General features: G+C 39.4%; 1 protein-coding gene across 1 annotated transcript in view; it reads right to left on the bottom strand.

The window, feature by feature from the left end:
- pdgfd (platelet derived growth factor d) overlaps positions 1–21,322 on the bottom strand; it is a 45,436-nt gene extending 24,114 nt beyond the window's left edge. The window contains exon 1 of the mRNA XM_044032202.1: positions 20,744–21,322. Within this exon, the coding sequence (XP_043888137.1) occupies positions 20,744–20,858 (115 nt within the window). The 5' untranslated portion in view covers positions 20,859–21,322. The remainder of the gene's footprint in view (positions 1–20,743) is intronic.
- Between the last annotated feature and the right edge of the window lie 567 nt (positions 21,323–21,889).

Raw genomic sequence — 21,889 nt, 5'->3', positions numbered from 1 at the left:
CAGTCTTTTGCGAGGTAAAAGGAAACTGCTTCAGTTACTTCTTTCCCCCTAATACTATTCTCATACTTTAATCAAATGCCTGTGTTTAAGTGGTTTGTTTTGGTCTAAAGTTACCTTTTGCCTCTGCTTTAGCTGTTTCACTCTCAGCATATTGTTTAGGATGCTGTCGCTCTGTGTGGTTGAAAAGGTTTCTTGTGTTTCCATCTTACATGTGATCCTTGTTTATCTTGATCTATAGGAGCTAGAATTACAGATGATGATATTAGTGAGCATGCTTTTTCTGTAACTTGCCTCCAAATGTGACATCAGATGAAGTTTCAATTTGTCTCTCTTACTTGCCCTTACTCTATCACCTTTATTTAAGATGGATGGTGTAGCATCTATTTTGTATTTGTTTATTCTTGGATGGTTGCTAAGAATATCTGTCTCTGATTATTATATCGTTTGTGGATAACCTGTGTTTTATTAGATATAAAGGACTTGGTTAAGATTAAAAATCCACAAGGACAATGATCATGAATCGTTTAAAAGGAAAGCCTTGCTGTAATTGGGAACATTCTTTCAATCATGGGCAGAAGTAGGATGGTGCATCTGCTCAAATGTGTAAAAACCGTCAGACATTCTCACGAACAGTTTCAGCCAAGAAAGTCTCTAAATTCAATCCAACTAAGCTGTCATCACTACCAGTCTTTCAAAGTAAATTTGAAGAAATCCACAATCATTTCTTCAAATTTACAGTATATTGTTTGTTCTCCAAAACCAGTTGCATAAGATTTATCTCTTCCAAACTTAGCAGAATCTCTTGTGTTTCCTGGGAAATAGGTTGATGTCATCAGTGCTGATAATATCACTGACAGTCTGACTCACACTCATAGATTTAAATACTCCACATATACACAGTTGTTCACGCAATGTCTGACACTGGTAATCAAGCTTTCACTCTCCCGATCTGACGCTTAAACAACCAAGACAATGTTGCTTCGTGACTCACTTATGTGTGATGCATGTGCGAGATGGTCTGTGGATGTGCCTGGTTCCAAGAAAAAAAAGTTTTTAATTTTATCTGTATTTGCATAGATGTGTGTGGGTAAATCATTTCACTAATTAAACTTGGCTCTCCCACCTCCAGCACCAGGGTGTGATGTTCTGAGATCTATTTCTGATCCAAGTGCCAATCACACTTGAATCACCCAGCAACCAGCATGCATCAGCCTGTAAAAGTAGCTCTGCTGAGAAAGTACTGAAGTCAAAGAAATTGCTTAATTCAACACTTCAACAGTTTTTAACTTTCAGACAAGAGTTTCAACATCATGTGAGTCACTGGTGCTTCCGCTATTCACACTGAACCTCCGTCCTTGCATTATGCAGGTTTAGTGAGCAGGTAGAAACACTGTTATTATTAGTCAGTGACCCAGACTGACAGATTTGGAAGTCATCAAAAATCCATTTTCTCCTGCATTTGATTACAAAGTGATTTTTGTGAAGTTGTGACAACATTCATTTAATATAAGTCACTACTCTCTGTAAACCAAACCCTGTTTTTTTTCCCTTGAGTGAAAGTTTGCATATGATTTATTCTGCCTCAGAGACACACTCACACAGGACATTAGCTACAACAAAGCAATGCCATTCCCCCTTCTGACATCTCCTGTCTAACATATCCCACCTGACTTTCAACTTTTCAAAATTAATTATCATATACCAGCTAACAGGACACATGTAATACATTCAATTTCAGCAGTGAAAAAAAAAGCAACTCCTCAGAGAAACGCTGTTCTCACTTGCATCTGTAAAACAAAATAGGTGTTTTATACTGTGATGGACTGGGACCTGATGTATTTTGAGATTTTAAAAATAGATGGTAATCTTATCATGCATCATCCTGAGGCAAGTATATTCATTTGTTTCATGTAACTCTTATATCTAAAGGCTCCCACCATTGGCACAGAATAAATGATATTTGATTTGTTTCATCTGTACAAAAAAAACACTAAAGCCATTTAATGTGGGATTATATACAGACAATTATTTTGACAGCCACAAAATAGTTTTTACACAGATCCAACAGATGTGTTAATAACTTTGCAGGTTATGTTATCGTGTATTGCATCGCATATCCCGGACCCTGGTATTCTCGCATGTTAGGTCGCCAGGTCAAGGCTCGGATGACTATCTTTGGCGACCACTTCTCTTGTTGAAATGTTTTTTCTGCTTGGGGAGCGGAGCTTTTACTCCACCATGCGCATGATGTGTGTTAGGGCTGCACGCTTTGCATGGAAGTATACCAGGGCCTTCAATCAGCATTGAGTGAACTAATTTGGCAATGGTTTGAATGAGTCTTCAATATAAATAACTTCCCTTTATATTTTAAAGTTACGCACTGCACCTTTTAAAAAAGAGTGATGGTGTAGAAGAATGTATTATTTGCATTGTTACTATCATTATTATTCCAACAAACCGACTGTCAGTCATTCCCAGTTATCTGCTGAACTCTTTCATCATTTGTGTTAAGTGAGAGTGGAAAACTCTGAACATTAGCTACTAAACACTGTGTGAGCATGTGTGTGCATGTGTGTGCTTGTGTGTTGCCCATGAGTAATAGTGGTTGTATATGAGAGTCTGTAAGCAACTTTGTGTCTGTGTTAGTGTGGAACTGTTTGAGGTTGTTGATGCAGGAAACACCCTCAGAGCATTTGCACTCATGAGAAATAAACTTCTCCATCTGGCTAAATGTTAGCTCAAGGTCACTGTGTGTGTGTGTGTGTGTGTGTATATATGTATGTGCTGCTTATCAAAGTGCCATTGTTTTGTAACTCTCTCATGACAAATCATCTATAAATATGATTCATATTTTGTCTGTCATGCTCACGCAACCATGGATGCATAAACCATGGACACATACACACACCCTGGGGATGAACACTGCATGCCGGGGGATGTCAGCTTTGATAAGCACCGCTCTCATCCTGCATCTCTCCTCTCTGCTATTCAATTTTTATCTGGACATCATGACATAATGCAGCAGTATATTTTGGTTTTACTTTATAGCAAGCAATACATAATGTGGGTTCTCATGTTTGAAAATATTGGATGCTTGTGTTCCATGTAAATGTCCATTACTACCTTTTTTGTAAAAGGGTGTCTGTGTCAAAGTGTGGGGAATCACTATGCTGGAGCAACATGCGGGCATAGAGAAGATGGCTTAATACAGAAAGTACTGAAAGACAGCAGGGACCTTATAGTGATTCTTCAGTCTAACAAACAAAATGTTGCTGAAGAGGGAAATGCATGTCTAAATAAAGGCTGTGTGGGAGTGTCCAGTGCATTAGGTGGGTCACATTGGCATTCAACTGAGAGTTACATACGTGCTGAGGCAGCTGGGCAGTACATATTCATGAATTATAGAGGGCTGTAAGGCCCATATCTTTATATATAATTAGAGTAAAGAACATACCACACACACATTATGTCCCTTCAGTTGGACACAACATAGCTGCTGCATTAGCTTAATGGCCACAGAGATGTGGTCATACTGTCATGGGGTAATGGCAGTATGACTTAACATCTGAATCATTTTTCAAACGTGTTTAAAGAGCATGAAGCATAAGAATCCTATCCAGTAAGTGTCTTTTTCAACTACAGTCAAGTCATTTTTAGCTATAAAAAAACTGTACATTTTATCTTTTATTTTTTTATTTTTAAATTATTAAGTCCCTGTGACATTCATGTGGAGGATAAAGCTGTAGAAGATGAATGGACGGAAATTATTATGTCAGAATATATTCAAATAGGGAAATTTGCCTTATATTACTTATATTCCCCTACAGCCCAAAAAGCATTTTCCTCATCAATCATAATTACAAAAAAATTAAATAAGAGACAATGTTGACAGGGCACATCCAACTGCAAACAAGGATCTAGTACTCTTCTTATTACACATTTTAAATTCAATGGAGGTTTAAAAGATTCACAGGCCTAAAAAAACCTAAACAAACTAGTGGATCAGGAATGAGTGGGTGTGGGGCAAGTGGAATGGGTGTGTTGAAAAAAGTCACTGTTGGCTTAAATCAGTAATGAGAAAAAATTTAATCTTTCATATGTATTTGATTCAAGATTCAAGATTTCTTTATTGTCATACCAACACACATTAGACATGAGGTCAGAACGAAAATCAGTCTCTCCAGAACCCGGTCGGCCCAGCAAATAAGAAGAATAATAAAGAAGAAGAATAAAGAAGAACCAACAGTTTAACTTGACAAAATATAAAGTTGCAACAACAACTTTGTTTATTATTTTCCTAACTACAAGACTTGGCTGGAAACATCTGATTAGCTACATCTTAGGCCCCTTTTACACCTGGCATTAGAATGTGTTTTTTTGTGATCAACAACGACAATTAGCTGCACTATTATATGGACTCCTCTTTGCTTTTCGAAGCAGGGGAAGAAGTCGTCTTTGACATGAAACTGCCGTGACATTGTTTTATATGAAACACAAACAAACTAGTGAATAGCAACTTGGAAAGCAGTTGTTGTCGGTGTACTGAATCATTAGAATCAGTTAATTAAAAAGATTTGTTCACAGAATCATTCAGTACTTCCTGTATGACCGGAGCCCAGACTCCGTCTGACACACTCACTGAAATACAGTGGAAGTTGTTGTGATGCAGTGTGCCGCTTGCAATCGCTGCTTTTGGCAGTGCTGTTGCTAAATACATCAAACTCATTTGATAAATATTGAGATTTTAGACATTTCCTTGCTAAATTTTGAAGATTAACGCATGTTTTTAGGATTTTGCAGTCTACAGTTATTAGATGGAATTATTTGGTCGTATTCTTATGTCAGACATCGCACTTGTGACAATTCCAGTGACGAGTGGACGACAGTCATGTATAGTATCGGCTCAGCTCGCTTGGAACCTCGCAAGATCAGGTACTAAAAAAAAGTATCAGTTACTAATTGTTAATGGATGTCGTTCGGCTGGACAAATTGTGTTGGATAGTTGAAAAACAGTTTTCCATCGACACACACGAAATTTACAATGCACATTGATTTGTCAGTATTGTCACATTTGTCAACACTATACCCCTAAGTCCAATTTGATTTGTGTGTGATGGGGAACACTACATGGCTTTGTTCATGTTTCTACAAGCTAATCTGTGTATCACACTAAGCTAACAACACTACATTCTCCTTCCACACTCACTGAAATACAGTGGAATTGGTTGTGATGCAGCGTGCCCCTTGCAATAGCTGCTTTTGGCAGTGTTGTTGCTAAATACAAGATCAAGATCAGGTACTAAAAAAAGTATCAGTTACTATCGCTAATGGAAAAGACAAAAAAAAAAAACACCCATGTTGCAACGTGCGTAGTCGAGCCTTGCCGGGACTGTGTAGTGGAAAAGTGCCATGTGTGTCGGCTCTGTAGGCATAACTGAGTTTAAAATTCTGGAAGGTTTGAAAGGGCCAATTGGTGTATGTGTATTATCCTTTGAAGCCAACACAAAGGCATGTGCTGTGACACGGACAGAGAAGGTTAGACAAACATTCACAGACATGAGCTAACCACTGTTTACTGAGCTCACTCAGGCCCTTCAAAAAAAGAGAGACAAGACAGAAAGTAAGAGGATGAGCAGAAAGCCAGACAAACAAAACTACATGAAGGACAAAATGGAGGTGAACAAAGGTTGAAAATAAGGATGAGACGGTTAGAAAGAGGAAGAGTCAATGACTGAGATAGGAGAGTAGTGAGGAGACTGAAAAGGGAAAGGTGAGGAAAAATAATGACAGAACAAAAAAGGCAGTCGATGGAGCAATAAAGACAGCAAGGCTAAATCCATATTAAGGCATTTTCAAAAAACAAGTGTTTCAGTTACACCTCGGAAATAATCTCCATCCACACTGACACGCCTGAAAATGTACATCACATGACCAGGTACCCTGGGCATGCTTGTGTATGATGAAGTTCTAGTGATAATAAAGCTTTTTAACTTTGCAACTGATAGTTGAGTTGTGAATGATAAGAACCAATCTGGAATCAAATGTGGGTAACTGCATCATCCTTTTCAAAGGTATATCCCTTGCAGACTAAAACACAGCGTCATACATTTAAAATAGAAACTTAGCCAGCAGTGTTTTCAAACTTCCTTTTTGCTTGAAAAATGCCATGGAGTAGTGTCTTGGCTGAAGGCTACACCAAAGAACATGCGTAAGCTAGACTCATAAATAGGCAAAGAGAACCCCTGCACGTTTGTGTAAATCACAAATTCAGTTACGAGGCAACAAAGGGCAAACACCAAGAGGCAACATCAGTGACGAGCTCTTGTTTTTTTGTTTTTTTCTTTGGCACTAAGCTTTTTAGCTGGTCCTTAGATCTTCACCAGCTAGTCTCAATGGTCTTTGGGGATTTTGATTGGTATTAGCATCCACTTAGCTTTCGCGAGTGCCTCTCAGGCATCTATGACTCAACACCTGTTGATGGGGCCCAATTAGCCTAATGCATATTAGGTAGAGGGATGAGCTGCACTCTGCTTACGAAGCAGGAGAGGTCAGTGCTTCCAAATTTAAGCAGACGTTGAATTTTGTTTGAACAGGCTATAATTACTATCGTGTTACTATTTTTAATCCTCCATCTTTCTAAAGAGCCCACCCACCTTTTGACGATGTGTACACTCTGGACACATCGTCAGTCCATCACAGGGCCACATAGAGACAAACTAGGCTACATTATTCTGTTCTTACTACTACCTGTTACCGTAGAAATCAAAAGAAACCAGGAGAGACATGCCCAGTTGATAAATTTAATAAAACATTTTCTGAAAGCATACCAATTTTTTTATAGTCCATTATTGAACTAATTGTTAATGGATGTCATTCGGCTGGACGAATTGTGTTGGATAGTTGAAAAACAGTTTTCCATCGACACTGAAATTTACAATGCACATTGATTTGCCAGTATTGTCACATTTGTCAACACTATACCCCCAAGTCCAATTTGATTTGTGTGTGATGGGGAACACTACATGGCTTTGTTCATGTTTCTACAAGCTAATCTGTGTATCACACTAAGCTAACAACACTACATTCTCCTTCCTTCCTTCGTCTTGTGCCAGCCTACTTAGCATGCTTCTGTCTCTGCTGTGATGTGCTCCTGTTAACACCTTGGCTAAGCCATATGAATAATGCAGGGAGGGGTGGGGGGCATTGCAACATTCACCGAGTCAGCACTCAGGACAGGTCAGTGGAGACGCTGTGCCTGAGCAGTTATGGCAGCCATGACACACAAATGCAGTAGCAGTGCACACACAAGCCAATGCATGGGTGCTTGAATATCAAAATATAGATGCACAAATGGAGACACCTAAAGTGGGGAGCAAAACCACTTATGCAGTGCACAAATGAATGAATGCACAACAAACAGTATCTGTAAAGTTCAGATTTTCCTCAATAACAATACAATTAAGCGTAAGAGGTCCTGCTTAATGTAAGTAGTATCACCCACAATTACATGCTCGACTAAGCAGCCTAAATGAGGGAAACAGTTCTCAGTTATTATTGTTATTTATTTGAAATGTAATTATTTATTATTATCAAATTACCAAGCCACATTTCCGAGCAGCTCATGGCCAAGTGGAAAGGGATTGTAACAGGAGGGTACAAAGAGTTTAAATCCGTGCCAGTTCAAGGGCTGGGGTACCCCTGTGCTACCCAATCCCCATTTGCTCATTGTGCAATTACCAGCGATGGGGGGCCACATCCAATGTACTCCTTTTTTGATGTGTATTTATATATCAATATGTGTGTGTGGTGTTTAAACATACATGCACAGTATGCCAAATAGAATTCTATCACTGTCACATACAATGCAGCACCACTGCAACATATAAAGACTGTCCTTCACTTACGGATGTACACACAACACTGTCATACAAATCCAAAACACAAGTGTTGCAGAAATGGTGAGATGGAGGAGGAGCCAAAGGACTGAACCCTCAATCTCACTAAACAACGATGATGAGAAACAAGTTCTTAGAATAGTGTGAGAAGAGGGAAGACAAATAAATAAATAAATCCATGAGTTAAAGATAGAGGGAGAGTAAGAGTGAGATGGCGGCAGATGAGAGAAGTGAACTCAAGTTGTACCAGCAGATAGTGATAGATTGTATATTTACAAACTCAGCAATATCTTCTCTGTGTGAGTGTGTGGCGGTACAGTATCGGTGGTCTGGCGCGGAATTGTCTGGCATACATACAGTACTATCGTCCATATTGTCTTTGTTTTATGTGTACCATTAAAATGTCACATTACTGCTGTTGTAGATCACAGACACAGTGAGTTTTGTTGTGTTGTGCAACGCTGGTTTACGGTTTGACTGAAAGCTTCCTTTGTTACGTTTGTCACGTATCGAGAAATGTCAGGAGAACCTTCAGATACACCTGACGTCTGTCATTCTATCTGTGTCTATACTGGCATGCTTGACGTTTTCCAAACACTTTGTGCATCTTATGGATCTCTTTCTCTCTGTGTGCATGCATGTACATTTGAGTGAGTCTACATTAAAGGCTAAAGTGAGAATGGTGTGCCTGTGAGAGACTATGAAAGTCTGTGTTGGGGTGCACTTGCGTAGTGGAAGCTTGTTAGGGTAGCAGTTGGCTCCTGTTGACAGCTGCTGCAGTCTGAACAGCAGGGCTGACGAGGACAATCAATTAGCCCTGCACCGTGCTCATGCATGCAAACACGCACGCATTCATACAGAAACACAAACACTCGCACTGGTATTCATATGTGCACAGAATAATAGACATCTAAGTCACACTCTGTAGCTGATGTAACAGCAGAGGCACAAAGCAATTTTTGCTTCATGTCTTATACTTACAACTGCAGTGTGTAACTTGTGGTGATTTTTGTTGTTGTTGTTATTATTCTCCCTCTGTTTGGTCTTTGTGAACAGAAAAGATGTAGCATTAATTGTATGTTGCATCCTTCATCTGAAAACAGGGAGCATTTGTGTGTATACAGCAGCAGCGCACGTGGGGACAAGAAGTGTTTATTCCACCAAACTGCTGAAGAACCAGGTTTTGTTGAGCAGTATAATTCACTTCTGTTTTTGTGGACGCTTCTTTGTGTTTTCAGTTATACTCAATCCTATAGTAGGCTCACTTTACTAGCGCAATGTTTCTGTCTGTCTTTCCATGAAACAAATCACTTTGTGTGTGCATTGTGGGAATGACACTGGGCAAAATGAGATCGAAACATTTCTTTTCTTGCTATTCTAAGACACACAGTTGTGTGGAGCTGTGCAACATTGTGTGAATTTGTGTGAAAATGGTTTGAATATAACTGAACTGACATTTGTTCATATTTTACACAATACATGGAAAATTGTGTGTATTTCCCTGTGATTGTGTGTGTTCCTGTGTGTGTCTGTTAGCCGAGCGCCAGCTGGGGTAGTAAGGGTTTATCAAATGACTGCCTTAATCCCTCTGAGGGCTTCTAGGACAGTGTAGCTGTACAGTGCGTTAGTATGGATTTGCTCTGAGCAGTGTGTGTGTGTGTGTGTGTGTGATGCTGAGCAGATGCTAATGTTTAGACAGCCATCCTGCTCTTAGTCTGGCTGCCTCACATCAGCTGTGCGTGTGTCTGTAGGTGTGCATGTGTGTGTGCGCTGGTGTGCAGCACTGCCTGTGGGTATGTTTGTGTTAGTGTGTTAAGTCTACACTGTGGTCTGACTGTCAGTATGTGTCTGACCTTCTATCTACCATGGGAATCACTTATTCTGCTGCAGGCTCCATAGTGGCACAGAACACCATCCTCCCACCATTACCTTTTCCTCTCTTATTATTTTCTCACTCTGTTTTGCTCCTTTTTCTGCCTGTCAACCATTCTTTCTCTGATATCCCTCTAACAATGCCTCATCACCTTTTCCATCATGTCCCTGTCCCATTTCTCAGCCACTCCTCTGTGTTTGTATTCACTTCACTTGTGTCCTTCCTCACTCTCTGCAGCACAAGTACCAAAATTAAGAGAGATAATTATGAAATGGGGGGAAAAAAGGGAAAGTTAATGAAGACAAGGAGAGACTTGAGGGAGAGGGAGCAAGGCAGCTGCAGGATCGCTGAGATACATAAATGGAAAATCAGTTGAAGTGATGGAAATATGGGGAAATCTCTGACAGTTGAAGTGGGAAAGATAAAAGTGTTTTTCATTCATGTCAGAGCACCATTGTCAGAGTAACAAAGACATAGCTCTGACAGTGCACTGGAGGATTTGTCAAACTCCCTCTCAGACACACATATATAAAACACACAACATAAATACACAGTGTTTATCTCTTTCCTTCAGCAGGAATGAATCTCCTGGGGTTAGAGCAGCTCCCGTTCTCATCTTTCTGCAGTGTCACTTCTGACATTTGTCATGTTCTCACCCTCAGTTAGCCCTGGAAGCAGAAACCCACTGGCATCATACCATTATTTTTTTTCTCTCTCTCTCTGTCAATATCTTGTACTTTTAAAGTTTCAGCAGGTGCTGATGACAATTAGAGCTTCTCATGACTTCGTTTTTTTCCCCCAACTTACTTTTCACTAACTGCACTCCTCTTTTTCAGATGAGTCACTCAAAATGGGACCTAGAATTATTTCTGAACATGAAATGAAAGACTTGATTCTGCACTGTAGGTGTGTTGTGTGGTACTGTTTTGCTAATTGAGCGGTTTTCTATGTCATGTCACCTGATCTCCCGTAGCAGACTGGATTGTGAATAAGAGATTGGGCTTTAGTTCAGTTCACAGATAATTATGTGAATGCAGTATATGTACAGTGTTTATTTCGGCCTTGAGATGTCATGACTTTCCAGATTAATTTAAAACAAACAAACAAACAAACAAACTGCTACTTAAAATGACAACTGAATATGGGGATGCACGGTTGGTTCTCAGGCTTCTGAAGTGCTATAAGAACACCAGCAGCAGTAGTGCCACTTCAGTGCAGCAGTTGCAGCAGATTGTACAGGTGCTGCAGCAGGAATGTCAATGAATAAAGGGAACAGAACATTCAACCTAAACATTCATCACATCTATGCTGCAGTGCCTGATTTACAATCTTTACTAAAAAAAAGTTGCATTGTCATTACCATCTGTATTTTATAAAAATATTACTTAATTTCACATCAGATAAAAGTACAAATGGCCCTTAAGTTCTCAGATAATTCACGTTGACAGAGAACTACAGCAAATCTTCATAAGTGAGAGGCTGTGAAAATCTTATGAGTTTAATAAATAACAATCAAAAAATGAACTATCAAATCGTTCTCTTGGCCCCAAAATAAAATTGGTTAATCAATCATCATCTCAGGACAGCCTGCATTCATTCAAGCAGAGACTGGTTACTCAGTAATTGTACAAGTTGCTGAACACATTCTTTTTCAATGCATGTTAAATCTCAAAGCTCACAGGGCTGAGCAGACTCAGACTAAAACCTGTGGTCAAGAAACTTGATAATGAGTCATTAATCTGCTCAAACATACATACTGTGCATGGTATACATTGATTTGCTCATCTTCTTCATTGTGAATGTCAATTGGGGATTTTAATGATTAACTGTTAGCGGATTAACTGACAATGTTTTTTCCTTTTGTTGGTGGGCAATTTCTCTACATCTCTCGTACTTATGTGTAGATATGATTTAAACCAGCTGAGGATGCACATTACCCAAAGCAGTAATGTAATTGCGTTAACAGAATAAGAAGAAGTCAAAGATCTTAGAACAAATATGAAGCTGGATTAAGTGGATTACTGGTTTCCACATGAATCGAACAGTGCTGAAACGGAGAAAAAAAAAAACATCCTCTGTAACAAACTCTCTTCTCTGGCTGTAGACTGTGTTGACTAGCAGAAAGCAGCTTTTTCAATCAAGAACCACATTGTTTTATCAGGCTTGCATTACGTGTTTCTATAATTCATTGTTATGTATTAAACCACCGTAGTTTATTAATCAATTCACATATCGGTTTTGGAGAATGCACAAAATGTGTTTGGCTGTGCTTTATAGATACAGTGCATATTTTAACCTTTGTGTTATTATCAAACCAAAGCCAGACCAACTGCAAACAAACTTCGGAGAGAGCCTCTCTGAATGCAACACCTTGCCCGGGGGGACATGTAATTAACACATCAGAAGCATACACTGTTATTTATTTATGTCACTGTGTGTACCAGTGCTTTTCAAGTCAATATCCAAGCTGGCTGAATTTAACTGCATGAGTAAATTTGACCGCAATATAAATCATAACCCTGGAGTGTCTTGGAAATGTAATGGAGAGAAGAAAATTCATTTTTTATGTCTAAATATAGGGTTAGGTTATTCACTGTTTCCGTGAATGATTACTTGCTTAGGTTTGGAATTATGGCTGCAACTAATGACTAATTTAATAGTCGACTAGTCACTGATTATTGAGACGATTAGTCCACTTTAAAGCGCTGTCATCTATACATAGTGCTGTAACTTTCTATCTAAAATTCAGATATTCATCCGAACATAGGGGGTCAAACATGGGAGTCAAAATCTAACCTCCCCTACTGAATCTGATTATCCCTCTCTTTTACTTTTGTTTTTTCCCTTTCTAAAGGTTGCCACAGTCCGCATATTTGGCAGAGACCTTTATTTTTAATTTTTTACACCAGATGCTCTTCCCTCCCATTTATATGAGCTTGGGATTGGCACTAGAAGTACTGCCCCTGCCCTTATTACTTTTTAGTAGAAGACAACAATAATGTTATGCTAGTTTCAGTGACGGTGGAGGACGGGAACACTGTCCTCCAGAGTGGATAATCACAGCAAAGTGGAAAAGTGGTGTATGAAGGTACGCCTGGTTTTACACCATAGCTGTCAGGTTAGGCTCTGTTAGCGCCACTAACAGCTGACGAGCTCTGGTGGAGCTACCATCTGACGGAGTTAGCGGACGCATCAGACACAAGCATGTTTGTGCAACTCTGTATAGATGGGTATGAAATGAGACTGTAAAATACACTCGCTCTACAGTGTGAAAAAGACGTGCGATTTCTTTTTCATTGCTTTTTGTTGACAATGTCGACTAATCCTTTCACTCCTATTTGTAATGGGTGCTGTATTTGTTTTCATTTGCTGACACACAACTCTGATGTAGCATCAACCAGATGACACACACACACACACACACAACGTCCTTTGCTCTGTCCATCCTTATAACTGTAACACCCTCACGCAAACAGACCTGCAGTCTTTTGATGCATTTGCTATTGAGTAACATCAGCTCAAAGATGTTCATACCTGAGACAGAGTGAACCTCTGTGAGAGAAGCTCACTACCAATCTCTTATCCTCCCCTTATTATCCCTCAGTCTTATTCGCCAATGTTCCTCTCATTTTTGGGGATGCTGTGTACCTGTCAGTGAGGTTACACACTTCCACCCTCTCTCCAACTCATCTAAACCTCTATTCTCCTCTTAACCCTCAAGCTATTCTCTTTCACCCCTTCTTATTCTCTGTCAGTGTTTTTCAAACATCTGCTCTGCTCCATTCATATCCATCACTCTCTCTTTGTCTGGTTTTACCCCTCTCTGCTCTCTCTTTTTCTGGCTCTTCCTCTCACCTGCTTGCCAGCTGGTTTTGTGATGCTTGTGTATCAAGAGACTACATCAGACTGCATGATCTTTGTTTTCATATTCCATTGCTTTACCTCACTCCACTTCTCATCTTCCCTTCAAAAATAACTTTCCTCTTGTTTACCCGGCTCATAATTCCCTTTCCTATCTCTCGCTTTCATCCTCCTTAGAGTCCATAAAGTCTTGAATTTTCTTCTTTGCCTATTTTATCCGCTTTTCTAGACTCTTCGCTTTCTTCATTGTTGCTTGCATCTATCAGATCCTGTTTGTCTTGCCATGCGCCCTCCACTTGCTTCTTTCTCGACCATCTCATTTTCTGCTCCTCAATCTGCATCAGTTATGCTAGTCAGAAGGATAAGCCACACGACTGACTGCACCTCACAGGACCAATCATTTGTCTCTCCCTCCCTTTTTTCTCTCATGTTTGCACTCTAATTCTCCTCTGCTACGTCCCCAACCTGATTTCAGAAGTGCCTCATTGGCTTGTAAATTAAGCTATTATAGCCAAAAGGAAGACAATACACATCAGTGGAAATGAATCATTCTCCACAGCTTGTACTTTTGCATTGAAAAGTAAGTGAAAGAAAGGTTCAGTAAAGCAGGACTATATCATATAAAGTAAATCCAATTGGCCACAGTATATAGTGATATGATACACTGTTTATATGTGTATATATACATATATATATGTATGTATATATGTGTATATGTATATATGTGTATATGTATATATGTATGTATATATGTGTGTATATATATGTATATATGTGTATATATATGTATATATGTATATGTGTGTATATATATATATATATATGTACATATATATACATATATATGTGTGTATACATATACATATATACACACACATATATATAAATGGGTGTAGTCCTCTGGTTTCAGAACTACCTTCCATTTTGGACATACAATTTTAAAAGTGTCATGACTGGAAATGTTCACATACATCACCTGCAACTAGACTCCTAGCTGTCAATCACACAGGTGTAGACTCATGTGTGCTGTGCTCCATCATCTATTTTCCTCGAAATAGGAGCATATATGACAACACTGAAGAAGGAACTGAAACTAGTGACAGTTTTTTATGTAGTCGCCCCTGGTGGCATTTCAGTATATTCTCACTTCTGGGTTGTCCTCAGGGAACAAACTGGAAGATGAATGATACAGGACATGTGTCATAGTCATAGTTCAACTTTCTTGTCAAGAGATGGGTGAAGAGACTGATACCACCCTCAGCTCAGGTAGATGTGAAGCTATAGTCATTGGTGGTGTACTCCTTCACCACATAATAATGGAAACCTGGAAACTTTGCCTACCAGCACCTCATAAGATATAGCTACGTGTTAAATAAATACTTAATAAGCTATATATCAAAATGTTTTTACATGGACATCTAACACCAACCACTGCAGACCATATCACTATGCAAACCACTGAGAACTGAACACAGTATTGATTTAAATCGTTATTGTCATTGACGCTTTATCGTCTTTCAAGGAACATGTTCATTTGTTTGCACAAACTTAATATTCACAATCTAGGAAAGAATATGTTTGACTATTTATATCTACTTGATGTTGATCATATATTCTGCTGAGGTCAGGCCCCATTCTCAGTCCTGCTCTCTTTCCTTCCAGAAATATCTTATCAATACCCCCCCACTCCTCTAACAGCCCTGCTTTCTTCCATCACCTCTTTTATGCCCTCTCCATTTGGCTTGCCGTTGAAGCTGACAGGGCAGAAAAGTGGAGGGACTGGTCTTTTAACTTGGCATATCTCCCTCTCCACACCTTTTTACTCTCTCCTCCTCCTCTGTGCCCTTTAACTCCTCTAAGCTCCCCTCCAGGTGTCCACCTCTCTCCTGCTGCCCACATCCCCCTAAATTCTGAGCACTGCTACATTCGTGAGCCTATGCCTGGCGTAGCTCAATTTCCAAGTCTTCACCACACTCTTTGCTTCACCCTAGGTGTCTTTGAGAGAATGCAAGCAGACGGTGGAAGTGGTCACCACCCTATTTTTTTTTCTGCGTACAGGAAGAAGGCTGTCTGCCAAACATTTAGAGGTGGAGTACATTTGGCTCATGCAAAGTGTGTGTGTTCATATGGCATGACAAGTGTTTATTGGGGGATTCCCTTGAAAGGGAGATCCTGTAATTGTGTGTGTGTGTGTGTGTGTGTGTGTGTTGTCAACGGTGGGTGGGAGAGGGGAGTAGTTCCATGTTGGGTGTCCTGAGTGTGACTCATGAATTCCAGTAACCTCAGTGACACTCCTCCCTGCTATCACTGGCATCCTGTCATAACAGACCAGGGTTTGATACGTGATACATCAAGATGGAGTGAACAGGTTCATGGTCATCCACTCATGCCAACAGCAAATTCATGTTTTTTTTCTTGCTCTCACAGGGAAAGACTAATTTAGAACAGAAAATGGTTTTGGACTGGTATTTGTTTTCAGTGAGGAAAATGTATAATGTGACGGACAGCTCAAGAAAATCTACAGAATTATTTGTGACTTGAATCTGACTCATCTTTAATTTAATTTGAATTTGGCAAATTTTAACAATTGTATGTCATGCCCAGCGTGACTTCACTTTTGCAAATGAAATAATGTCTTGTGAGGAAAAGATCATTCTTTCTGTTTAGTTTTGTATGTTATTTATGGATGATAGATACTAGATGATGTGTGTGTGTGTGTGTGTGTGTGTGTGTGTGTGTGTACAGAATTGAAATGCTAATTTCTCTCCTGTATAAAATGAAAACCTGTTGAATGTATTCATTTGGAGCTGAATCTAATAAAATAATATTATTATAAAATAATGATAACGATAATTACCTTGGTAAACTCAATCTACTGAAGGCCGTGTGATAAAATTAAAAGCTAGGAAATAAACTTTGACCGATCAAGTAAGCTTTCCTACTGAAATCTGCACACTACTCTATGTTTGACTGCACAGGTATATTTTTAATACTGTGTGCATGGAGAAATTTTTTTTTTTTGGTGACTGCCAACACACTGTATGTGTGTGCATATATGTTATCAGAGGCCATGTGAGTTCTCAGGCACAGTCAAGAACCCCATGACATCACACTCTAACCGATAGCTCCAAAACCTTGCTCCAGAATATTAGAGCTCACGTTTTTGTCATCTTAGCCACTGATTTGTTGACCAGCTTTAACTCTGAATGTGTGTTAACTGAAGTGTATCCACAGTGAATGTTAAAATGCCGGTTGTTTAACGCCGGCTGACTAAATGTACAGTATTTTCCTTGTGCCTCCATTTTGTGCAGTGTGTTTGTGTGAGACACTATTTGTCACATTATATTTTCTCACAGGGCCAACAGGTTGGAATAGATTTTGATTAAAATGGGCTGAAACAGATGGGGGGGAGATGGGAAGATAAAGACCGAAATGAGAATGGGGGAGATTGAAAGAGGAGGATCTGGGGAGATGGAGTGATATGTAGCGAGGCACAGACAGATAAGACAACACTGAGAGAGGAAGGCAGCAGATAAGAGAAGAACTATTGGAAGAAAGAAAAGGAGGAATGAGAGAGATATGCCAGAAGCCTTTATAAAAATACTTTGGTTCCGTCACTGCCAAGAATAGTCATATTATCTTTTTGCAGCATAACAAGTTGCACTCTCACAGCATAATACTTGCATTTCCCAAACGTTACATGCACATAATGTAGGTGTCTGGTATTCTGTTTGTTTTAATGTTTACAATCACGGGCACTGACTGTAAGTATAGTAACTCAGTTTCTTCAACCAGTGTGTCGTTAAGGTGTGTCTATATGTTACTGTGATTATATTATTATTATTATTATTATATTATTGCCTATCCCAAGTTGATAACAATACACTTGAATCTCCAAAAGTGCAACTTTGTGCAACACAGTGTTCACTCAGAGTGATATTTTTTTATTTATTTTTTTATTACTGTGCTTGAATATATTGATGGCTTTCCCCCAGATGTGCCATTAAAGGTTTATTACGGTTTATTAACACTGTCTGTACAAAATGTATAATTTCGATTTTCTCCTCTCCTTTAGATACAAGAACTTGCAGAATAGCCAGTACAGTACTCAAAGCATTACTTTTTGGCTATAATACAAGTTAATACACAGGCCATCTAATGAAAATCCCTGTCAGTATTTCATAATGTGACACGTTTATTTACCACAAAATGAAATTTCATTGTCGGACAGTGTACATGAGGCTCTTTCTGGAAATGTATAATAATTGTGTAATAGATTTTATCCAGTCAGGGTCTCCTGGTCTATTCAACAGAGATGATGAGTTATTTGGAGCAGAAAGGCCAAGTAACGTTTACTCGTATGATTTTGTGTTTCCTTTTCTATAAAGACACTCTGTCTCCCTGTGTCAAAACCCCCCCTCCACCCACCCATCCACACTGCCCCAACCCCCTTTCAGTGCATACCCAGACACCCCTCAATGGCAGGCAAAGAAATGAGTAAAAACACAGGGGAATAAACCTTGGGGGGAATTCCTCAACGTGAGCTAAGATATTCTGTCAGAACACACACGCACTCTCAAAGACACATAAATACATACACACACATGCGCGCATGTTCAAAATGGCAAGTGGATGACTGAAAGCAGCTTGAAGTTCACTCCTGGATAGAAACACACTGAATCAGCAATCAATCAAACACTGGAGCTAAGCCCTCACAAGCCGACTCTACAGTAAACACATAAAAAAGGGACACACACAAAACAAACAGCTACCTGTGGCTCAGAGTATGTAAGTATGAGCCTTTTATATGTTACTTAGGCAAGGACCTTGCTTTATAGAGGCCCCCAGGGAAAGGGGGAGTTAAGCAGAGGAAACCTTAGTTTTGTCAACTATTCAGTCTCATCATTAGATGTCGTTAATTCTTACACAGTGAACTTTTTAACTCTTGTGATGGATTTAACACCACAGGTCAACTGTTGAATGTGTTCAACAGACAAATTTATCTATCACATCCCCAGCTTCAAGTCTGTGCCAAGTCTGTTTTTAGTTCTGTCTGTCCTAGGGGCAAAAGTTCCTAAAATCATCAAAGGGGATTCGCAAATTCTGGCTTCATGTTGACGGCTCAGATATATGTGCAACAGAGAAGCTTTTCTTTTCTTTTTTTTGCTAAGTTAATTCAAAGACATAATTGAAAAGAATAGAGGTGTAAATGTTATTGAGAGCTAAGTATTTAATTGCAGGATGAGGCTAAAACAAAACTAAAAGAATATAAGACTAATTCAAGGTGAATGCAAATTAAGGCCACATGATCAACTTAGACAGTTGCACACTCATAAATATAAATTACAACAATTAAAGGCGAGACATTATCCAGAACCAACACAGTAATACAACCTCCCATCTACTCTGCTGTAATAGTATATCGGAGCATTAACATTGCTTTCTCCTGAAAAGGGGAAATATAATCCTGTTGGTTCTGTATCTTGAACCTTGACTAAATAAGTATTAGTGCAGCTGTCTTTTACACTATCAGGTTTTATTTTGTAAAACCTTTTCATTATCACTTGGCACTTGTCTCTCCTGTCGATCTGCCCTCTCTCACAATACTGTGATGATACTTGACTGGACAAGAGCAAGCAACTAATTTCCTTCTGACAGGTTGTACTCTGTGAGGTGGACTGATCTGTTAATGCTGCAAACGCAGGTTAAAATAACACTAATTTCATATAGATTTATCTGAGTTTTATTCAATGATGTTCAGACTCCACGGTCCCATCATTCATGGTAGATTTGATTCCAACGATTCGTGAAATTATTCCTTATGAACAGTTCAATGCATTGATACAAAAAAATGAATCGGAACTTAAGAAAACTTTTCAGCGTTTCAAACTAGTCAGTCAGAAGAAAACTCAAGCAAGTACTGATATCCACACCTCTGAAGATACAGCAACCTGGTTATTAAAATTGCACTTATAATCTAAATATAAGTGTGTGTATAAGTGACTTTTTAAATTGTTCAATTATATTGTCAGACTCTGAGAACAGTACAGTAATTCCAAAGCACTTGTACTTGGGCAAATGGCAAACAAAGAACTTGAAGCTGGATGACTGAGAACCTTCGCAGACAAAGTTTCAGAGAGTTTGACAGGAGAACAAATGTCAGTGAAATGTAGGCTACTTAAGTCTTGACCTTTACCTCTCGGTGTCATTCTACATGAGGCTAAATAGGCCTCAGAGGCAGCCTTCCAAGTTATAACCTAATACACTGGTATTTTCATATTCCCCTGCCAAATACAACCCTTCAGCTGTGTGTGTGTGTGTGTGTGTGTGTGTGTGTGTGTGTGTGTGTGTATAATCAAGGTACCATAACACTGTGACTTAAGCCTCAGAGCCAGATGAAAAGAAAGCATAGAGCACCTGCAGGAAGTTGGATATGTTGGAGGCTCAGGGAACCTAATGACTGCAGTGAAGCAGAACCACAATGATGAAATCACACTCTCAGGTGACTATAGCAGCCCATTAATACAATAATGTTCCTTATTTAGATTGTATTATTACAAGTGCTAGTAATCCAACATACTTTGGCCTATGCTTGAGAACATAATTCAATAATAATATAGCACAATATCGTTTAAAACAAACCCAAAATATTTAATACACATCAAATATTCTTTATACACTGTGCAAACACTTGCTGACACACTTGTCTTCCAATATCAACTGATGTGACACGTTTGTGGCCATGCTTCTCCAAATATGTTTGGTGTTATGTGTCAGCAGGTCATTCACTACAAGCCAAATCAAGCGTTACTATCAGAAACCAAGAAAAGTATTTAATTAAATATGAATGCACAGTAATGTATTACACAAGTGGTGACAGCAAACCCTAATTACAATGGTACAAAATGTATTCGATGATGCAATTATGAAAGAAATAAGTTATTGCTATGTTAATTAGGAATATGGATTCAAGAAAAATCTGAAATAATTACTGGAATAAAGTACTTCCCCAACTTAGTCACAAGCTAATGTTCCAGAGACACATTGTCAGCAGTAGCGTCAACAATAGTCACAGAAGAAAGAAAGAATAAAGACATAAATAACGTAATCTCACCGTCTCTCCTTGCGTTGCCTCTGATAACTTTGACTGTGGTGACCTGAGTCTTCACTCCGGCCATAATCCCTAACAATAAAGCCATCCACATCTGGAGAATCAGCGGTCCACACATGCTGACAGCAAACTCCTACACGCTGTACAGGAATAAAACAACTCCTCACCTTCCAGTGACTTAAAACAAAGTAGAATTCACGTCAAATGCCCCGCGACAGAAACAAGTTTGTTTCAAAGCGAACTTTCCATGCGACTTTCGGGCTTTCATGGGCTTTCTCTCCTTCCCGGAGCTGAGAGACACTTGTTGGATCCTGTGCCTGACGCGCTCGATGTTCCGCGCTGTGCCAAAGTGGCCTAATGTCCCCCGTGCGTGTCTTCGTCAAAAAAGTTGAGCCACACACCGAGAGAGCGAGAACACCCAAACAGCTCCGTGCAGGTGGAGGATAATATAGCCGCGTTCACGGTCAGTCCTGAGACTGCAGGCGCCGGGATTCTTATCGCAGTGTAGCCAAAATCCTTTTCTCCAATCACTGACAAATACTCTGCATTGTTTACTAACTTCAGGCTGACGCGTCTGCGCTGTGGAAGTCAAACCGTGCCAACAGAGTGGTGCGCGCAGCGCGTGCTTGTAGTTGCTGCCTCTTTCGGACCTTTTCTGGCATAAAGACTTTGACAGGAGTCAGGACCAGTAGTCCTCATGAGGAACTGATTTCTTCAAATCTTAGCCCTAAACTGAAGTTTTGCTGCTGCCTCCTTCCTTGCTTTTTTTTTATATTTCCCAGATCATTTACTCTTCAAAATAACACAACACAGGCTACTTTTTGAGGAATTATGTAAATTCAGGATATAGATCAGACCATTTTAGACACGTTTAGTCCAAGTCTACAGAGATGTTTTCAAAAATACATGTCTAAATATCAGTGTTATGCAGAAATTGCTGTCCTGATCAATCTCACCTTAAGTCCCATTCATAGCTGAAGGTTATTTAATTCACTCACTCACTCACTGCGTTCCATCCCATTTTTCTAGGACACCTTATTCCAGGAATTTGAGTTTATTGGATGAACTCACCGACTTGAGATTTTTGCTGACTAAGCCCAGCAATTGGCTAATCACTAATGTAGCACCTTTAAAACATAGAACCACTTA

This window comes from Solea senegalensis, linkage group LG8 (assembly GCF_019176455.1).
Source record: "Solea senegalensis isolate Sse05_10M linkage group LG8, IFAPA_SoseM_1, whole genome shotgun sequence".
Lineage (NCBI taxonomy): Eukaryota > Metazoa > Chordata > Actinopteri > Pleuronectiformes > Soleidae > Solea > Solea senegalensis.
The sequence above is the reverse complement of the archived record's forward strand: the minus strand, read 5'-3'. Positions and strand labels throughout refer to the sequence as shown.